General features: G+C 46.6%; 4 protein-coding genes across 4 annotated transcripts; all 4 read left to right on the top strand.

Annotated features, from left to right (window-relative positions):
• Positions 1 to 5,636: 5,636 nt before the first annotated feature.
• FPRO_16007 (uncharacterized protein) lies at positions 5,637 to 7,085 on the top strand (the record flags this gene model as incomplete). Its single annotated transcript, XM_031225103.1, has 1 exon — positions 5,637 to 7,085. The coding sequence occupies one exon, from the start codon at positions 5,637 to 5,639 to the stop codon at positions 7,083 to 7,085; it is 1,449 nt and encodes a 482-aa protein (XP_031090296.1).
• Positions 7,086 to 8,663: 1,578 nt separating this feature from the next.
• FPRO_16006 (uncharacterized protein) lies at positions 8,664 to 9,531 on the top strand (the record flags this gene model as incomplete). Its single annotated transcript, XM_031225101.1, has 3 exons — positions 8,664 to 8,691; positions 8,756 to 9,004; positions 9,080 to 9,531. The coding sequence occupies 3 exons, from the start codon at positions 8,664 to 8,666 to the stop codon at positions 9,529 to 9,531; spliced, it is 729 nt and encodes a 242-aa protein (XP_031090295.1).
• Positions 9,532 to 11,680: 2,149 nt separating this feature from the next.
• On the top strand, positions 11,681 to 12,688 carry FPRO_16005 (uncharacterized protein; the record flags this gene model as incomplete). Its single annotated transcript, XM_031225100.1, has 1 exon — positions 11,681 to 12,688. The coding sequence occupies one exon, from the start codon at positions 11,681 to 11,683 to the stop codon at positions 12,686 to 12,688; it is 1,008 nt and encodes a 335-aa protein (XP_031090294.1).
• A 2,014-nt stretch (positions 12,689 to 14,702) lies between these two features.
• On the top strand, positions 14,703 to 15,968 carry FPRO_16004 (uncharacterized protein; the record flags this gene model as incomplete). Its single annotated transcript, XM_031225099.1, has 5 exons — positions 14,703 to 14,766; positions 14,829 to 15,102; positions 15,170 to 15,231; positions 15,301 to 15,724; positions 15,800 to 15,968. The coding sequence occupies 5 exons, from the start codon at positions 14,703 to 14,705 to the stop codon at positions 15,966 to 15,968; spliced, it is 993 nt and encodes a 330-aa protein (XP_031090293.1).
• Between the last annotated feature and the right edge of the window lie 245 nt (positions 15,969 to 16,213).

Genomic DNA, 16,213 nt, shown 5'->3' with positions numbered 1-16,213 from the left:
GATTTGCCACGAGGCCCAGAATAATAACTGAGAGACATTGAATTTACCCATCTCGATTGCCAGGAATCAATTAAGCACTGCATATGCTGCCAGCGTTGGTCCTTACCTGCAGAATATTGATATTGAAACATATGTCCTTGATAGACAGACAGATAATAGAATTAAAGTTTTCTTGGTACCATAATCTTAATGCTAGGTCTCAAAGGCACTAACAAGGAGAGTTTAACCTAACCCCAAAGCTGACCTGTGGGTGTCATGATCGACGCTTGCATATGTAACTGAGGGCGCCCCCCTTCCTGAACATGGGCCCTGACAAATCACCAACGGACACAATGGATCATCTGCCAACGAGCAGGAGACGATCACACAAAAAGTCAAGAACAGGCTGCACCAATTGTAGGAAGCGGCGGGTCAAGGCACGTTTTCTTGCCACCCTTTTAGTGGATTCCCTATTGCAGTAGACCAACCTGAAGATAATCATCAATCACATGCTAATTCCGTGCTGTAGTGTAACGAGAAGGGACCAGCTTGTACAGCTTGCGTTCGACGTGGCCATCCATGCGTCTATCCGTCCACGGGAATCGCCACTTCCAGTCTGACGTCGAACAGCGACCCTTCCACACCCGCTTCGGCTCTGCAGACGGATGAAGCATTACTTACTTCTTCGCTTTCCGTACCAAGAATTGTTGAGGGCTATGAACATTCGCCATCGTCAGCGACAACCTTTGTGCTTGATAATCTTGCCTTGCTACACCACTGAATCCTGTCAACGACCCCGCACGAGCCCCAAGGAGCCTGCCGGGGTGATGATTGTTCTGCCGGAATAACCCACTTTGCGAACAGTCAACGCTCCTAGTTTGGGAAGGGTTCTCCACTGCACAGATCTATGGTTGAGATCGGCGAGATGAAAGTCAGGCTTATGAGGTGACCCATAAATACATCCCTTATGCCAAGAAGCCCTGAAGGTTTGCTTTCAGAACTTTGCCTTTACTTATAATAGTTGCAGTTTGCTCTAAATAAAAAGCATTAACCTATTACAAGAGACGCTTTAGAATCCCTCTCGCCTCTGCACGCTGCAATTATCTCTCTTTATATACGCCGTTATATGCCCTTTTTATATCCAAACTAATAAGACTTATAACATAATATAAACTCTATGCTGAGAAGATATATTCTTATAGCAGTAAAAGGGCTTACTCTGCTAATCGCTCCTTGCATGCGCGAAAGTAATTCCTTGGAAGCAGTCTTTAAGTCTCTGCTGCATAGGAGATTCTCTCGGTAACTACTAACTCTAACACTTTACCTAGCATAGCTAAAAGCAGGATCGGTCTCCAGGCTTTTGCAATCGTATATTCAGTTACCTTTACCCGGCTTCTTAAGTAGTATAATTTGAGCCTATCTGTAGTATCTTAGTATCACGGCTTCCACTAGTAATGCTTAGAAGATATCAAGCATATATTCGTATTTCACCGACATGTAGACCTGCTTCCGCACAATTACTGGTAGTCTCTCCTCTCCTGACGCTTTCCATGACATTATTGCCTACAATTGGCACTTCACTTCCTCTAGAGACAGGTTCGGTATTATTACTAGAGCTCTCTGCTGCCTCAATCTTTCGTCTTTAATGTTGTCTGGTAGTAGCGGGAAGAACTTTACTAGAAGTTCTTTGGTTTGTTCCTGATGATTTGCTGTTGCTGTTCCGTCTGCTCTGACGAGCTGAGGTACTTTTCCGAAAGCTGCAGCATCCCCGGACTTTACATACTTGGCTACTGTCCAGACATTATCGTTATCCGCCAGAAACTCCTTCCAGTGATTATTCTTGCGTTGTCGGATGGTATCATGATTTTGCTTCGCCGCTGCCAAGTATTGATTTGTTGTTTCGGAGAAAATAACTAGTAGAGGCGCAGCGCGTCTACCCACATAGACCCTCTATGTTACATCCCCTTAAATCCTATTCCTCTCCTCGCGCGGGGCACTGCCAGTCAGGCTGGCGATCTATTCCATGTCCACCGTCCACGTATCCATGGCGTGGAAATAGATTATCCGCGCATCCATTTCCATCCATTCCATGGAGCTGGCCGCTATATAATCCATCTATCCAGGTCATGGTTCCGTGGAATGGATGGGTAGAAATGGAAGCAGGGGTATAGACTGGTAGGGGATTTCTAGCCTAGCCCCCAAGATACTCTGTAATTCAGGGTGAACCAACTTGGTCATAGTCGGAAGAGATCTCAAGTACCTATTTGTATATACAAATTAACGCACCTTTAAACAGAACATAACAGCCATAGGGTCATAGATATTTCGCGTCACGGTGCTGCGTTCGAGCGTCTCTGTGCAAGCGCATTCTTACAACTGCATTCTGTACCGCGTAGAATGGCTGAGAGTCCAATTATCAGATCTATGGTGCTCGAGACGCCATACCAAAGGGATAAGAAGAGCTCATAGGACCTCTTCACTTGGAAAGACATCCCTGGCTATATGCAATCCCAAGGCTGTGCGTCTACATCGTCGTAGATATGGCGATTCGGCTACGATATCGAGAAGAGCGATGACGATACAAAGCGGCGATGGGTTTGCAAGGTGTTAACAGTCGCAGGCCAAACTTCAGTCGGCGGCCTCAAGCGGTGCGCAGAACGCGGAGATCCATCTCTAGAATGACTACAAGGTCTGTAACCCTTCCAGAAGACGGAAGCCGCCTAGCAAAGCAAAGGAGAAGATACCATCGAGGAATATCGCCAAGATGATAAATTGAATACCTGTGACGCGCGAGAGCAGCAGATTGCAAACCAGATCATTGGCCGTTTTGACTGGCTAGTCTTCCAGCATTTAGTAGCCTCGTGGATCATTAACAGCAACTCTTCTTTCCGACAAAGTGAAGATCCATACCTCCGCGCCGCTTTCGAATATCTCAATCCACTCGTGAGGACAACCGGAGTGTAAATTACCCATAATACCGTCCGCAGGCGTATTCTTCAGGTGTACGAGGAAAACAAGGCTGAGATCAAGCGAGTATTAGCAACAGCTCCGGGGTCACTTCATATTGCATTCGATAGTTAGAGGTCTAATAATCGCCCCGCTTTGTGTGGAATCTGTTGCTACTTTCTTAACATCCTTAGCCAGCTAGGAAAACTTGTGGTTAGCCTTCCTGAACTTATCGACCACCATTCTAGGGATAATATCGCTACCCACGTAGTCGACTTCCTTCGAAGCTACGGCATAACCTATAAGGTGGGATATTTCATACTTGATAATGCTAGTAATAACGACACGGCGATAGAAGAAATTAGGAAGGCGCTCGGTTTTGAGGGCAAAACTCGGCGATTACGCTTCTTTGGCCATACCCTCAGTCTCGCCGTTAAAGCACTTCTTTTTGGCCATAATTCCATGGCCTTCGAGGACAATATCCAAGGGAATAAGACCCTTGACGCGAAGGCCTACGAGCTATAGAGACGGAAAGGACCAGTTAGAAAACTTCATAGCCTCAACTTCTGGATCCACCGCTCAGACTCGCTTACCAATCTCCTCCGGTCTCTTCAGCTTATAACGTACAGCAAGTCTGACGATCCGGTGCTACGAGCAAAGAAACCTCTAGATGCTATCATTAATGTGGTTACCTGTTGGCTTTCCACCCTTTATATGATTCTGCATGCCCTTCTCCTGAAGGACTTCCTCGAGGACCTTTAGTATAAGCAGAAGAGCGAGTGGGAGGGGTCGGTATTAAGGAGAAAGCAGTCAAGCAGCGAGGTGCCGCTCTGCCTTAGTGACGAGAACAAACTCAAGGAGAAGGACTGGGCTATTATTTCCTTATTTAACAAGGTCCTTTAACACTTCGAGCACGTCTTGATTACTCTCGCAGCAGCGCAAGCGGAAGGAAGAATACATTAAGGCATATAGGTGCCCGTAGAACACTTTACTTGGCTATGAATACCCCCATAGCAAAATAGAGGTACATAAGGCTGCTGCCCATCGATATCCCGATCCCGAGCACTTTAAGGTTAATATTAACCTCTATTTGAAAAAGCTTAACAAGTATTACTCGCGGCTTAACGCGACGCCGGTTTATTATGCCGCCATTGCATCTCACCTAGCGTATCGTTAGGGATATTTCAAGGATGTGTGAGCGGACCGCCGAGACTGGATCTAAACTACAAAGTCCCTTGTAAAAGACCTATACCGGTCTCACTACGAGCCGCAAATTATCTCTCGAGGTCAAGAACGCGGCGAGCCGGTCACGAAACGGCGTATATATCGGAATCCCTTTGACAGGTATCGTAAAGAATCTCGTCAGGCTCCGACTCTATTATAACCACCTTTATCGATGACTACCATGTTGCAAGCTGAGGACGCAGCTAGCAGTTCCACATATGCTGTAGGCGACAAATACAGCGATTGGTCTGTGATGTCTACAAGTCCGACCAGAATATCCTAGGTCCTATTAGTTATTAGTATAAGAGAGAGGAAGAGTATCTATATCTATTATGAATAGCTCTTAACATACTCTCTATCCTTCCTATATCTGCTAATATTAAGAGGCTATTCTTAACATGCAGTCAAGTGGTTCGAGACCATCATGCCAGGCTGGACGCTAGTACGATCAGGATAACACAGGGGGTTAAATCATGGCATTGTAGAGGCTATATTATGAGCACAGAGAAGCTCCTTGAAGATGTCAAAGTGCCAGGGACTGATCTGTTCGCTGAAATGAGCTTTGCGGAGGCCCGGGAGGCAACGGATGGGAGGATCACGTGTACTGTCCCTGTATAGCGTCCACGCATTTCCATTTCCACGGGCCTACTCTCAGCGTCAGCGTTCATTTCCATCCATTCCATTCAAGAGGGGCCTAAATAGACATCCATCCATTCTACAAGAGGTTGCGTGGATGGAAATGGAATGGACCGCCGCAGCCACGTCCATCGCGGCGTTTTGCGTCGCGTTGCGCCCCACTTGACTTTCCAAACGCTACCTCCACAATGTTAACAAAGATTGTAAAGATTGTCGGTGTCTGGGTATGTCTCTGAGCTCCCATGAGTAGATGCTGCTGTAGAAGCTTGCGCTCGACAGCGACAGGCTAGGGTATCGTCTCGGGATATACGCGTATTCTCGTTTCCCCTGTCAAGGGAACTGCCTATACGAGTTTTTTTTTAGTTTTTTTTTTCTTCCGGAAAGCTCAGACCGCGAATTAGCATTTCGAACTTGGACCTTAATCTGCTCATAGCAGAGACCACGGCTTCACATCTCGCTAATGCCTGCACGGCCACAAGATTCTGCAATTGAAGTATGTCAAAGCTCGCCTCCTTAGGTAGAGCATGTACAACGTGGTTTGACTACTTGAAGAGTAGCACATGGTAAGATCGTTTTTCGACGTAAACTGCAATACTATCTCAGCTACCCTAACACCTAAACCAAAATACCTAACAAGTCTCATCAGTAATGAAGGTAAGAATCTTAATTGTTATGTACTCCCTGGGTTCACATACGTTAGGCAAAACGAAAGTTTTCAAAGCCACCGAGCCCAGTCTTGACCAGAGAGGTCCAAGATAATTCCGAGTTGCACGCATGATTGCATTCGCCCGACAAATAACAAACCATTTCCGGCTGAAAACTACCTGACATTTTATTGCAGAGGCAACATAATGGGGCAAAACGCACAAAGCAACCATATGCCCCCCCAGATGGAAATCCCAGGCTATGTCCGGATCAGGTCACACAACACAAGCAACAGTCAATTCCGGAATTTGTTTCTTGCCCAGGAGCTGGTAGGTGGAAAGCAACCCGAGCCTGGATATGCTGGATCAACTCCGCAGACTGCCATCGGAAGCAAGATGTCAAACGGTGGTGACGCTACTATTTGGGCGGCTGAGTTCAGTCCGAGCGGCCGGTACCTGGCCGTCGCAGGCAAGGATCGGGCCATCAAACTGTTCAAGGTCATCTCCACAGAAGAGGAGCGTTTGGTACAGCAGAGATGTGAGAATGGGACTATACTAGGATCGAAGAGCCTTTCAGCACCAGTATTTCTATCTAGGCCTTACAGAGAGTTCAAGGGCCACTCAGCCGAGATCTTAACTTTAAGTTGGAGCAAGAATGACTTTTTACTCTCAGGCTCGACAGACAAGACTGTTCGCTTGTGGCACCCAAGTCAGCCAACATGCCTTCGCGTATTTCAGCACGACAGGACTGTGACCTCAGTTGCGTTTCATCCCACTGACGACCGCTTCTTTCTCTCTGGGTCTTTCGACGCTATACTAAGGCTTTGGGATATTACAAGAACTTCGATAATTCACTCATCACCCATGGCGGGCATCATCACCGCTGTAGCTTTTTCGCCGGATGGCAAGGTCGTAATATGTGGTAGCTTCGATGGGGTTTGCATCTTTCTCAACACCACCGGATTGACGGAAAGAAGTCGAATATGTATCCAGTCTTTTGGCTCCAACAGTAGAGTCAGCTTCAAGATCACAGGTCTACAGACGATGGTTTCCTCTGAAAGCATCGACCCGACTCGCCAAGCAAAGTTAATGATCACGACCAATGACTCACGAGTTCGCATCTACAATCTTGCCGACCATGGCTTAGAACATAAGCTCGAGGGAATAAGAAGTCAGTCGAGTCAAATCCATGCTCGTTTCAACGACAGTGGAGAATATGCCATATGCGGCAGCGAAGACGATGAGGTTCATATCTGGCACTTGAATTCTAGGGAACCGAAGGAGTCTCATGAGAAATTCCATACACACTCTGAGGCGGTCACAGCTGCCGGGATGGCTCCAATTATTACTCGAGAGATCCTAAGCCTCTCGCAGGATCCGATCTACAGTCTTTGCGATTGTGGAACTTCTGGCCGCAGCGAGTTGCACGGTCATCAGAACCATACAGCAAACACCTCGTGCATAACCGAAACGACTCTTGATTCTTCCTCAAAGGCGACAATGGTGATGAACGATGCGTCGTACAATGGCTCTAGCAGCCATTCTAGTGGTCACATCATCGTCACAACAGATACTATGGGCAAGATAAAGGTATACCGCCAGAACTGCGCCTTTGACAAGCGCTACGGCATGCCTCATAACTATCTGGTTACTTGATGGCCCAGGTGCTTTACGTTTTATATATTCGAGGGACCTTTGCGTTATAGGCGCAGTATACCTGTCTTCAACTTATAAAAGGAGACACCAACAAAACTGAGCCATTGACATCGGAGAAAGTCTGCATCTTACTACTGGCATGAGGTAGATTGTGACACATTTACAATTACTACCTTGATGCTTGTGTTTATGAAGGATCAGCTGTCGCTGGCATTAAACAGTGACTCATGGAAACGGCTCGGTTGGTAGATCGGCAGAGAATCTCGGGCAGTATTACACACGCCTTGAGAAGAAAAGAGCCTCAGACACGTCGCAATAACGCTTCATTGACATGCAAGTTGCAATGAAGTCAGCAAGTTAAGAACAAATAGAGCTTTTAGTCATTGTACTGGCATTGGGATATGATGCTCTTGATATGATGGGAAGAATCATGTCTTTTGTTGCAACTGAAGAGACCTTAAGGCCAGTTCAGATAGGTAGATATGTAGTTAGTGCATCTGGGGCCTGAACTACTAAATTTTCCATAAACGAGCGGCTTTTAAGATATGAATCTGGCATTTAGATTGATTATACTGCACTAGCTGAACTGCTATTGGTGTTGCCCCTTTTCACACTCCACTACAGCTTGGAGATCGAATCTCTAGTACTCGAGAATTTTATTTTGATTTAAAAGATGGTCTCGTACAGCTAAGTTTCAGTGCTTTATAGCATAAGTCACGCATCTATAAATAAAAAAAGTTGTTTTCGATTAATCCCCAACACAGAATACTGCAACTCACTTTAGATTTGGACGGGTACCTGAAGACGCAAGGCAAGCTGGCCTAAAATAGCAACAATCTGATGTCTCCCGCACGGCATCACATCTGATTGGGTACTAAATGAAAAGGCCTGAGCTCCGAGGCTGGACTAGCTACTGTAAGTAATTTATGGGCTCGATGGATGCAAATTACCGAGCGAACCGCAGCAGGGTAAACGAGTAAACGAGTCTCAAACTGGTTCGTTCAAGATGGCTCAAGGCTATGTCGCGTTTGGAATTCTCGTTAGACATACTGAAACAAGCGCTTGTAACACTCTACTCTCCCCTATTATAATTGTGGATATACCTTCCCCCTTATCCCATGGTAAGATGTTTTTAAACAAGCCTTCAATTCCCTTCGAGCAGCGTCACTTATTCTTAGCCATTCATTACCAAGTCTCTTCTTTCCTCATCTGTCCTACATTTGTTTTGCTTCACCAGGTCTTTTTGAGGCATTCAGTTCTTACCACAAAATTGGTCTCTTTTTTTTTCTTTTTTCTTTTTCTTTTTTTTTTGCCGCCAATCGCTCTCTTCGATCTTCTTTTGCTCTTTTTCTCGACAGCACATTGGTCTATCTCCTTTCATCCAACAGCACTCCTTGGCCAAACGGGCTCGCCACTATGTATCTTGTTCCTCGAGACACGACAGCCGCCGATAGTGCAGCTACGTTCTCCCTTTACCATTATGATCCTTCGATAGCGGCCGCAGTCAACATGGTCTTGCTTTTTCTAGGTGCCACCCTCTTTCACTTCTGGCAGCTCATTCGGGAAAGATGCTAGTTCATGATCCCGCTGGCTATTGGTGGTATTCGTAAGTAATGTGCTGCTCTGCTGGGTTGGGTTCATGTTAACTAACAAACATGTGTCTATTGCAGTCGAAGTCATCGGATACGCAGGTCGAGCCAAATCTGGAGGAGAGAGCCCTAACTGGACACTTGGCCCGTATATCATCCAAGCCATCCTTCTACTCGTTGCCCCGGCTCTCTTTGCAGCAACAATCTACATGGAGCTTGGACGGATTGTTATCATGGTGGAGGGGGAATCACGTACCATGATCCCACACAGGTGGTTGACTAAAATATTTGTTGTTGGAGATGTTCTCTCGTTTCTCTTCCAAGGAGGAGGTTAGTTCAATCCTTTCCCACAGCTTAATTCATGTTATAGGGACAAGCATTACACCAACTGACTGTTGACATCAGGCGGAGGCTGTCAATCCTCCGTTAGCTTGGAAGCGTTACATAACGGCGCCAAAGTTATCATCGTCGGCCTCTTCATCCAACTGATCTTCTTTGGCCTTTTCGTTGTTATTGCTGTGGTATTTAACCGCTCGGTTAATGTGTCTCCGACGGGGCGCTCGCATGTGGTTCCCTGGAAGAAGCATATGTATGTTCTGTATGTTGGCAGTCTGTTGATCATGATCCGATCAGTCTTCAGAGCTGTCGAATACCTTCAAGGGTTTGATGGGTACCTGCTCAAACATGAGATCTACCTATATATTTTTGACGCCGTTCTCATGCTTCTGGTCATGGTTATAGTCAGTTGGCATCATCCTGCTGAGATTTCGGCAATCATCTCGCAAAGGGGCAACGGCTACGGATTAAAAATGGGCCCAGTTTCTACTGGACACAGCCGTTTGGCGTCAGACGTATAGTACCAATGCAAAATTGGTTTACGAACAGTTTCCAATTGGCCTCACGGGATATTTTATTGTACGGTGTGGGATTTGGAAGATGGACATGACCGGATTCGTATTTTTATAGTCACACATTGGCAGTTATAGTGGGTAAAAAAGCAATTCTAAGTCCCTATATTCGCGGTTAGAAGTGGCACAGCAAAACTGCTTCTAAAACACACTCCTTGGCACAGCTACGTGCCTCAGGGCACTTGAGTGGTTCGTATCCATCGTTTGACTCTCGTTTACCGAGTTTTCTCGCTCGTTCTTCGTTCCTGAACCTTCAGCTGACCTGGACTCTCTCGTTTATGTAAATTATTTTTCTCACGACCTACCCACCCTTGGCATTGCTCTGCTGCCTCTTGAACCATCCAGATCTTCCATACGGACAATCTGAAATGGGATGAGCGGACTGACCGGCGCCGTGCCAAAACGGGTGCAGTCTTTGCCACTCTCTACACACCCGAAGGTCCTCATTCCAACATCTAGACTTTAGTGTGACGAGAAGAAATCATCGTACAGTGGGATGCAAGAATTTTGTATCCAGGCGCAAGTACCCGCCTCCTTACTAAACCGATCAGTAGCTACCTCCTTCGTTCTGTTTATGCCTAATCAAGTTAGCTAGCTGCCTACCTGGGGCTAGATATCTACTCAGTATAGCTAGCCAGGCTTGTGACAGAAGCGGAGCGACAAGGCGAATACTTCATCTCGGATTCAAACTTATTGCACCTCACTGTATACGGCTTGGCCAGCAAGAATCACAATCCACTGAGCTTACACTGAGTAGGGACTACTCTAGCTTAAAACTTGGTTTTTCTGAATGAAACTCACGGAATTGGATGCATAAATGTACACAACAGAGTCAAGCTTGGTCGAGATTAGCAAAATTCATCTCCCTTGGTAATTTTAGTCTCGGACTTGACCGGTTCGGCTTCTGGGTCTCGGAACGCCCCTATGACAGCGAAAAAAGCTGGCTTAGACAGGCTGCCGTAAGGCCTTTGTTAATACCTTGAGTGGCACCAGCGATGGGAATGACGGCATTGGCACTCTTAATCTTAAAGCTGATTCCAACAATAAGAATGGAGGTTACCAATGCTCGAAAACTTGAACCTGGACTAGAAAGATGAGGTCAATCTCTTTGATGACTGGGTCTCCTCTTCAAAGCAATATGTATCAAACCTCTCAACCATTACTGTCCCAGGTTCCCGTAGTTATTTGAAAGCTTAGGTATCACGATATAGCGGTGAGGTCCAGGTGTGTAAGCTCAAAGTCTGGGTTTTTACTAACAATTCCAGATCGTCGTGCAGAACTGAGTTCGTCAAAAGATTTACCACGATCTCGAGAGAAGCGGATGAACAAAACACTCGTAAATGGTCAGTCGCTCACCGCAATAACATCCAAGGCTCGCCAGCAGGGCAAGTACGGTCCGTGCAATTTTCAGTACGTGAACTCCCGTCGATTTTACTGGAGATAATTCATTTTGCTTGTGGCTCTCACGATCCGGAGACGCGTAATCCTCAACTGCAAGAACGGGGCTCATAATTGATTAATGGAGACACAGGGACAATTACCGACTTGAAGCTACCAGACCCGGGTACACTAACACCGGCAATTACAATGAGTGGGATAATTCAGGGTATGACGAAGCCCCGCCGGTAACCCCATGGGAGAAGGCTGGCTAATGAGTCTGGAAGAGGGTGTCATAGCCACAGCTGATGTCCCCGGATAACGACGGTAGAGGAACATCGTTAAATTGTCCGAGGACGCCAAGTGTTATTTGTCCGAGGCCGGCTAAATCCATTACAAACTACGCACTAGACTAGCCGTCGGTGACTGGGGAATTGTATTCCAAGACTGGGCTTCAACGAGACGCTACAGTACGTCGCTCGAATTCGTTCTGAGAAGAGTATATTGACGAGTATCCTCCTCGTCCTTAGTCCCCCACTCTTCATTCTCGTTCTCGTATAACGCTCTCCCCCGCAAAAACAAACGTCATATCGTAGGAAGTAAGGTTGACGTTATGACGAAGAGGCCGACACCACAACCTATAATACCTCAATGATGACCTGGCAAGAATGATTGCAACATCACAGCCAACGACACCGAGAGCAATCCTAGAAACAGAAACATGAAGGCCACTATCATCATCGGAGCGCTCGTCGCCGTTGCTCAAGCAGTCAAAATCCCCTGCACCGGAACCACCTCACTGAGAGAGGAGGCGGCCAAGAAGAACCTTCTCTTTGGGTCCGGGGCGATCAATCCGTCCTACCTCGATGATGCACAGTTCAAAGCCGTTCTTTCCGAGCAGTTCAACAGTCTCTCTCCTGAGAACGAGTTGAAGTGGAACTTCTTCCATCAATCCCCAGATCACTACGACTGGCATAAGCTCGACCGCCTCGTCAAATTCGCAGAGGCCAACAACATGGCAGTCAAGGGACATGGGCTTATCTCGGGCTGCTGTAACCCAGACTATGTGCTCAACATCACTAGCCCAGCAGCTCTTCGCGCTGCGATGACTACCCACTTCGAGGCTGTCATGCACCGGTACCGCGGCAAGATGGATCGATGGGACGTTGTCTCCGAGGCCCTCAAAGCGAATGGCAGTGGCCTGGCGTCCAACATTTTCTACGACACGCTCGGTCCCGGCTACGTTGAAGAGGCCTTTCGCATCGCCCGAGCGGCAGACCCAGATGCCAAGCTGTTCCTCAACGAGAACCTTGTCGAGGTACTGCCGAAGAAGCGCCAAGAACTCTATGAGATGGTGGCACAGCTCGTCGCGAAGGGCGTCCCCATCGACGGGATTGCCCTGCAGATGCACATCACCCTCCAGCCCCTGGTGCCTGGTGTTATTAGAGAAATGGTCAACTCTTATAAGGCGCTCGGGCTCGAGGTCACCATCGCTGAAATGGATGTCCATACGTACAACGCTACCCAACAGACCGAGATCTACGGCGATGTTATCAAGGAAGCTCTTGACTCAGGCATTGCCGATATCAGCTTCTGGGGTTTCACGGATAAACACGCCTACACCTGGCTCCCGGGAGCGAAACCCTTGATGTTCAACGAGACCTACTATCCCAAGGGCGCATTCTATGCAACTCATAGTGCCCTTGCCAACTTTGTTCGGAAGTCTTGACTCTAGTTAATCTTGTCCTTGTACTACCTAGAGATTTCGACCCTTATTGGTCGTCATATTTTCTTCCAGGAATATTGATCCTCGTTAGTTGTGGATATTATATAGCAACCAAACGTTTTTATTACTTTATCACTTGACTTTCATTCCAGTACCAAGCTTTACGTAACAATCTAGACATTACCCACACCTTCTGCAGCCTACCCCAAGTCTAGGTTGCAAAAGAATGATCATGAATTCGATAATGCTGATGTGGCTATAACAGCCACTAATGAACACATGTGATTGGATAAGGGCCCAGGGATAGAATCATCTACAGACGTCGCTTATAATTTCAGATTTGCATATTCATGTTATGTTGTGTCCAAATTCTGCACCTTGGATGCTTTACTGTTTATGTGCGCAATCTTATATGACCTCCACTCACACGGAACAAACACGTGTTCAACGAATATCAAAAGAACAAACGTACGCTGTTTGCTTTTTATTCTTATACAGTAATGAGCGTGGTTCAGCTGGGAGCCTAAAGCTGCATATGCCGCAGGTACCGTATTGACTGATGAAATTCACCACGCCCTGTGAATCCCTTTGTCCTACCAAACCACGACTTTTAGTGCAAATGTCAGATCCTTATTCCCGTCGCAATTAATTAGAAAGATAGAAGATAGAAAAGGGAGCCACGAGGCGTAGTGAATTTCATGAGTAGATACGGTAGTACATTTACAAAGCTAGCACTTGATACACTGTACACCGTAAGTAACACTAGAATAGGTTGGGTCAGGTTCTATACACGGGGTCATTGTCAATGTTCTTCTGGTGTCGTTAGTTATGTTGCTACTTTGGTCGAGTCCGGACTTTGTCTCTCAATTATTGTGGAGTTGTTATGTAATCTTTGGTGTTCCCATTTTCCATCTTGCCGTATACGGACCGAGCCGCCGGATAGAGCGAGCCCAGCGTGGCACAATTGATGCACTTCGTTTAGAATACGAAGGGAGGGGTGATTATTTCTCTTGTTTTTCTTTCGTTTGTACTTTTTCTTCTTATTCTTGAAGAACGAACTTTTACAAGTAATTGCAACCGGAATACGAGGAGTCTTAATAGCTTTCGACGCTTCTCTTGCCACTTTCATTAAGGTTTTTATTATTTATATTGCCTCCAGTCCAGCAAGCCAAGTGAGTCATTACCCATTGGTGAGAACGTAACTACATTACCCCAAAGAAATCAACAGACATCTCCCTGGATAATAATGCTTTCATCCTTTTCCTTCTCTTCCACGTCTTCATCTTGGGTAACGATACTGGGGTGGACTTTTATCCTGGTCAGTAGCGGCATACTTTAGTTGGCATTTGACTCAACTAATATATCTCGGTACAGTGCATATTCTACATCATTCTACATACCATCTACAACCTTCGACTACATCCTCTTCGGAAGTATCCGGGACCTTGGTGGCTGGCGGCGAGCCGTATACCTTATACATTCTATGTATTAAGAGGAGCTGCCGCCCGAAAGACAAAGGATCTTCACGATAGGTATGGTCATGTTGTTCGCATAAGCCCAGATACTCTCTCGTTTACTTCGAGCCGAGCTTGGCCTGGTAAGTGTTTGATATTTTTAGTTATTGCTCATGAAGCTATCAGGGGCGATACCTAGAGGGCCTCTCTGGATGCGGAGCAAAGGGGTCTTGCATCTCGGTGCTATACGCATCGTGCCACATTTTCTCTTGAAATGCAGCCTTGGCCACATACTCATCTAACGCGTATCAAGATATATACGGGCCGGGGCAACCTAGAGGGCGAGGAAATATCCCCAAAGATTCCAGATACTGCCCTGAATCTCACCTGGTATGTTAGTGCTGATCAGTAACGCCTCGACCTCGAGCTTCTGGCGGAATTTTAAGCGAGACAAGCTCACGGCTCAGTAACAATGATTTTAATACGTCTTGATTATGTCTAGAAAGTTTTCAATGCTAAAACTCACCGGCGGCTCACACAGTGCCATTTAACACCATCGCATCATGAAGCATGTCTTCGAAAACACACCAATCTCTTTATTTCTAAGCTCCAACAGTCCCAGTATCAGTCAGAGACTAAAGAGGTGGACCTGAGCCATTGGCTCCATCTTCTGACGACGGATATTGCAGGCGATGTGATTCTTGGGGAAAAGTTCGGCGGACTTGAGAACGGCCAGTGTCGGCCCATTATCGCTGACATCCCATGTTTAGCAAGAGCCTTCGCCTCGGCTGTGGAGCTGACACAGTATCCAGGTATTCGCTATATAACGAATACTTTTTGGACCTGGTTCAACAGGGCTCCAAAGTCTCCAAAGAAGCCTATGGCCGTGCCCAAGCAAACAGAGAGCCATATCAAGGAGAATAAACTTATATCACGGATACTTGACGGTCCTGAAGACCAACGGTTAGTTTTCTCTGTACCAACCTCAAACCATGTTGCTCTCCCGGCGTCGTTACTGAAAATGTCATAGGTTGTCACCTGTCGAAAATGAGGCCATAACAATGGCTCTTATCATCGCGGGAAGCGAGACCAGTAGGTTGCACTTCAATAGGGTCCAACTTTGAGATGATTTTCTGTACTACTTTGCTAACCTTTGGGTAGCGGCTACTTTGCTGGCGGGCTCGATATATCTGCTTCTAAAGCATCATGTATGCCTCAAAAAGCTAACGTCGACTCTGCGCACGCAATTTCATACCAGTTCTGACATGACACTGTCTGCCCTTAAAGAGCAGCAATACCTTAATGCTATCCTCAAAGAGAGTCTTCGCCTCTATCCTCCCGCCCCGGGGAACCTATTCCGTCGGACTGAAAAGGAAGGGCATGTCGTGATGGGGGAGGAGATTCCGTCTAATACAACTCTTACGATGAATCTATGGGCAGCCAACCGCTCTGCGCTGAACTTCCATTTGCCCGACAACATGGTTCCTGAACGATGGATCCGGCCTCGATCAGCTGAGTATCAAGACGATGACAGGTCTGCCATGAAGCCTTTTAGTATCGGGCCGCAAGACTGCCCTGGGAGAAAGTGAGTCGAGAACGCACGTCTCACATCGTGTTGCAACTCCTACCTCTTTGTTGCTTTAAAACTAACAGATATTAGTTTTGCGTGGGCCGAAGCGCGTCTGGTGCTTGCGTATACGCTGTGGAATTTGGACCTAGAGCTCGTGTCAGAGAGTCAAGACTGGATGACCTGGCAGAAGGTGTTTATGTTCTGGATGAAGCCGCCTCTGAGAGTCAGATGCACACCAGCACAGACACGGGTTGAATAAGTAGAGAGAAGGACTTCTCATCCTGAGTATTTTCATGTATCTATAAAAATAGTCTTTTGTAATGCTTTGATCATCTATTGCGTGCTGAGACTGCTCACATTTTCCCTTCCGTATCGTTGTTTCTTTCATTGGAAGCCTCTTTGGCCGTTGATGCTATTGATAGACAATAGCCCATGCAAAACGAGCAGTTCTTACGATTTATTAGTAAGTTTCGACTTCCTGGATCTGAATCCCTACCGGCTTAC

This window comes from Fusarium proliferatum (genome assembly GCF_900067095.1).
Source record: "Fusarium proliferatum ET1 genome assembly, contig: FPRO_scaffold019, whole genome shotgun sequence".
Lineage (NCBI taxonomy): Eukaryota > Fungi > Ascomycota > Sordariomycetes > Hypocreales > Nectriaceae > Fusarium > Fusarium proliferatum.
The sequence above is the reverse complement of the archived record's forward strand: the minus strand, read 5'-3'. Positions and strand labels throughout refer to the sequence as shown.